This window comes from Nicotiana tabacum, chromosome 22 (assembly GCF_000715075.1).
Source record: "Nicotiana tabacum cultivar K326 chromosome 22, ASM71507v2, whole genome shotgun sequence".
NCBI classification, from domain to species: Eukaryota; Viridiplantae; Streptophyta; class Magnoliopsida; order Solanales; family Solanaceae; genus Nicotiana; species Nicotiana tabacum.
In genome coordinates, this window is record NC_134101.1 from 98,763,735 (window position 1) to 98,765,251 (window position 1,517).

Here is a 1,517-nt window from a genome sequence, read left to right on the forward strand (position 1 = left end):
CCGAGCCTATTATGGCCGGGTACGATATGATGATGATGATGCCCATACGATATGATGATGATGATGCCCACAGAGGCGAATGTTTTAAAGGTTTATGTATTTATACATATGTATCATGCATTTCATGTCAGTAGCCCTCAGAGGTACTAAGATGTTACAGGTTGTATATTCTCTATCCTTGCTTACATTACTGATTGTATTTATGGTTCCCTGCCTTACATACTCAGTACTTTATTCGTACTAACGTCCTTTTATTTGTGGACGTTGCATGTCGTGCTGCAGGTCCTGATAGACAGGCAGGTGCAGCTCCCCCACCACAGTAGGTTGTCCAGTTCAGCGGTGATTGGCGAGATCCCTTCTCCGGACTTGCCTTGGTCTTGGTATGCTTTTTTGTTATAGACATTATGGGTATGTCGGGGCCCTGTTCCAGCTATGTTGCAGCACTTATGTTCATTTAGAGGCTCATAGATAGGTGTCGACTCATGTATAGTTTGGTATGCCTTGTCGGCTAGTTTTTGTTGTATAGTCTTTCATGGTAGCGTGGTAGCTCCTACCTTATATATAGTTTCTTGATTGTCTGGTCATCCCATATTATATATGTGCATGCCATCAGTTTTTATTGTTGGTTGTCCATGATCCAGGTCTACCATTTATATTGATATCGTCAGCCCTAAAAAATAATAATGAAGGTTAGATGAAATGTACGTTGGTGCTCGGCCAGTATGGTCGGGTGCTAGTCATGGCCCTCCAGTTTGGGTCATGACATTACTATTCTGTATAATATGACTCAACAGCTGACTTTGAGATTAACGCACACTGAAACACATGTTGAGCTCATCCTTACACTAGTTTATGCCAAATGTGATCGCATTGAAAGAATTGAACTTTGGGATTCTTTGTATGCAATGGCATCAGATATGACAGTACTATGGCTAGTTAGAGGCGACTTTAATGTGATATGGGATGAGGAAGAGAAATTTGGAGGCTTACCAGTTTCTCTCATTGAAGTAGATGACTTTAGGCACTGCATCAATACCTGCAACTTGACAGATTTGGGATTTAAAGGAAGCATATTTACATGGTGGAATGGAAGATCAGAGGAAGACTGTATTTTTAAAAGATTGGACAAATGTTTTGGCAATCATGAATTGCAACAGACCTTTCCTGGATTGGAGGTAACTCACCTGTCCAAAATTGGGTTTGATCATTGCCCAATGCTGCTGAAATGTGATATAGAAACTCCTTTAATTAAGAAGTCATTCAGATTTCTTAACTTCTGGATTAAGCATGAAACCTTCAAAGATGTAGTAAAGGAGAATTGGAATGCTGATTTTAGTGCTAACCATTTCTGCATTTTTAACTACAAGTTAAAGAAGCTTAAGAAAGCACTATCTACCTGGAGCAGAGCTACATATGGGGATATATTCCAGAAGATTGCAAGCCTGGAGGAGGTGGTCTTGGTTCATGAAAGGCAATTTGAAGTCAATCCTACACAGATGAACAGACAAAGATTATAA

The 1,517-nt window shown here is 40.1% G+C and overlaps 1 protein-coding gene across 1 annotated transcript; it reads left to right on the top strand.

Moving 5' to 3' along the window:
- Nucleotides 1-782: 782 nt before the first annotated feature.
- On the top strand, nt 783-1,517 carry LOC142175992 (uncharacterized). The gene has a single exon (XM_075243015.1). The coding sequence runs from the start codon at nt 783-785 to the stop codon at nt 1,515-1,517; it is 735 nt and encodes a 244-aa protein (XP_075099116.1).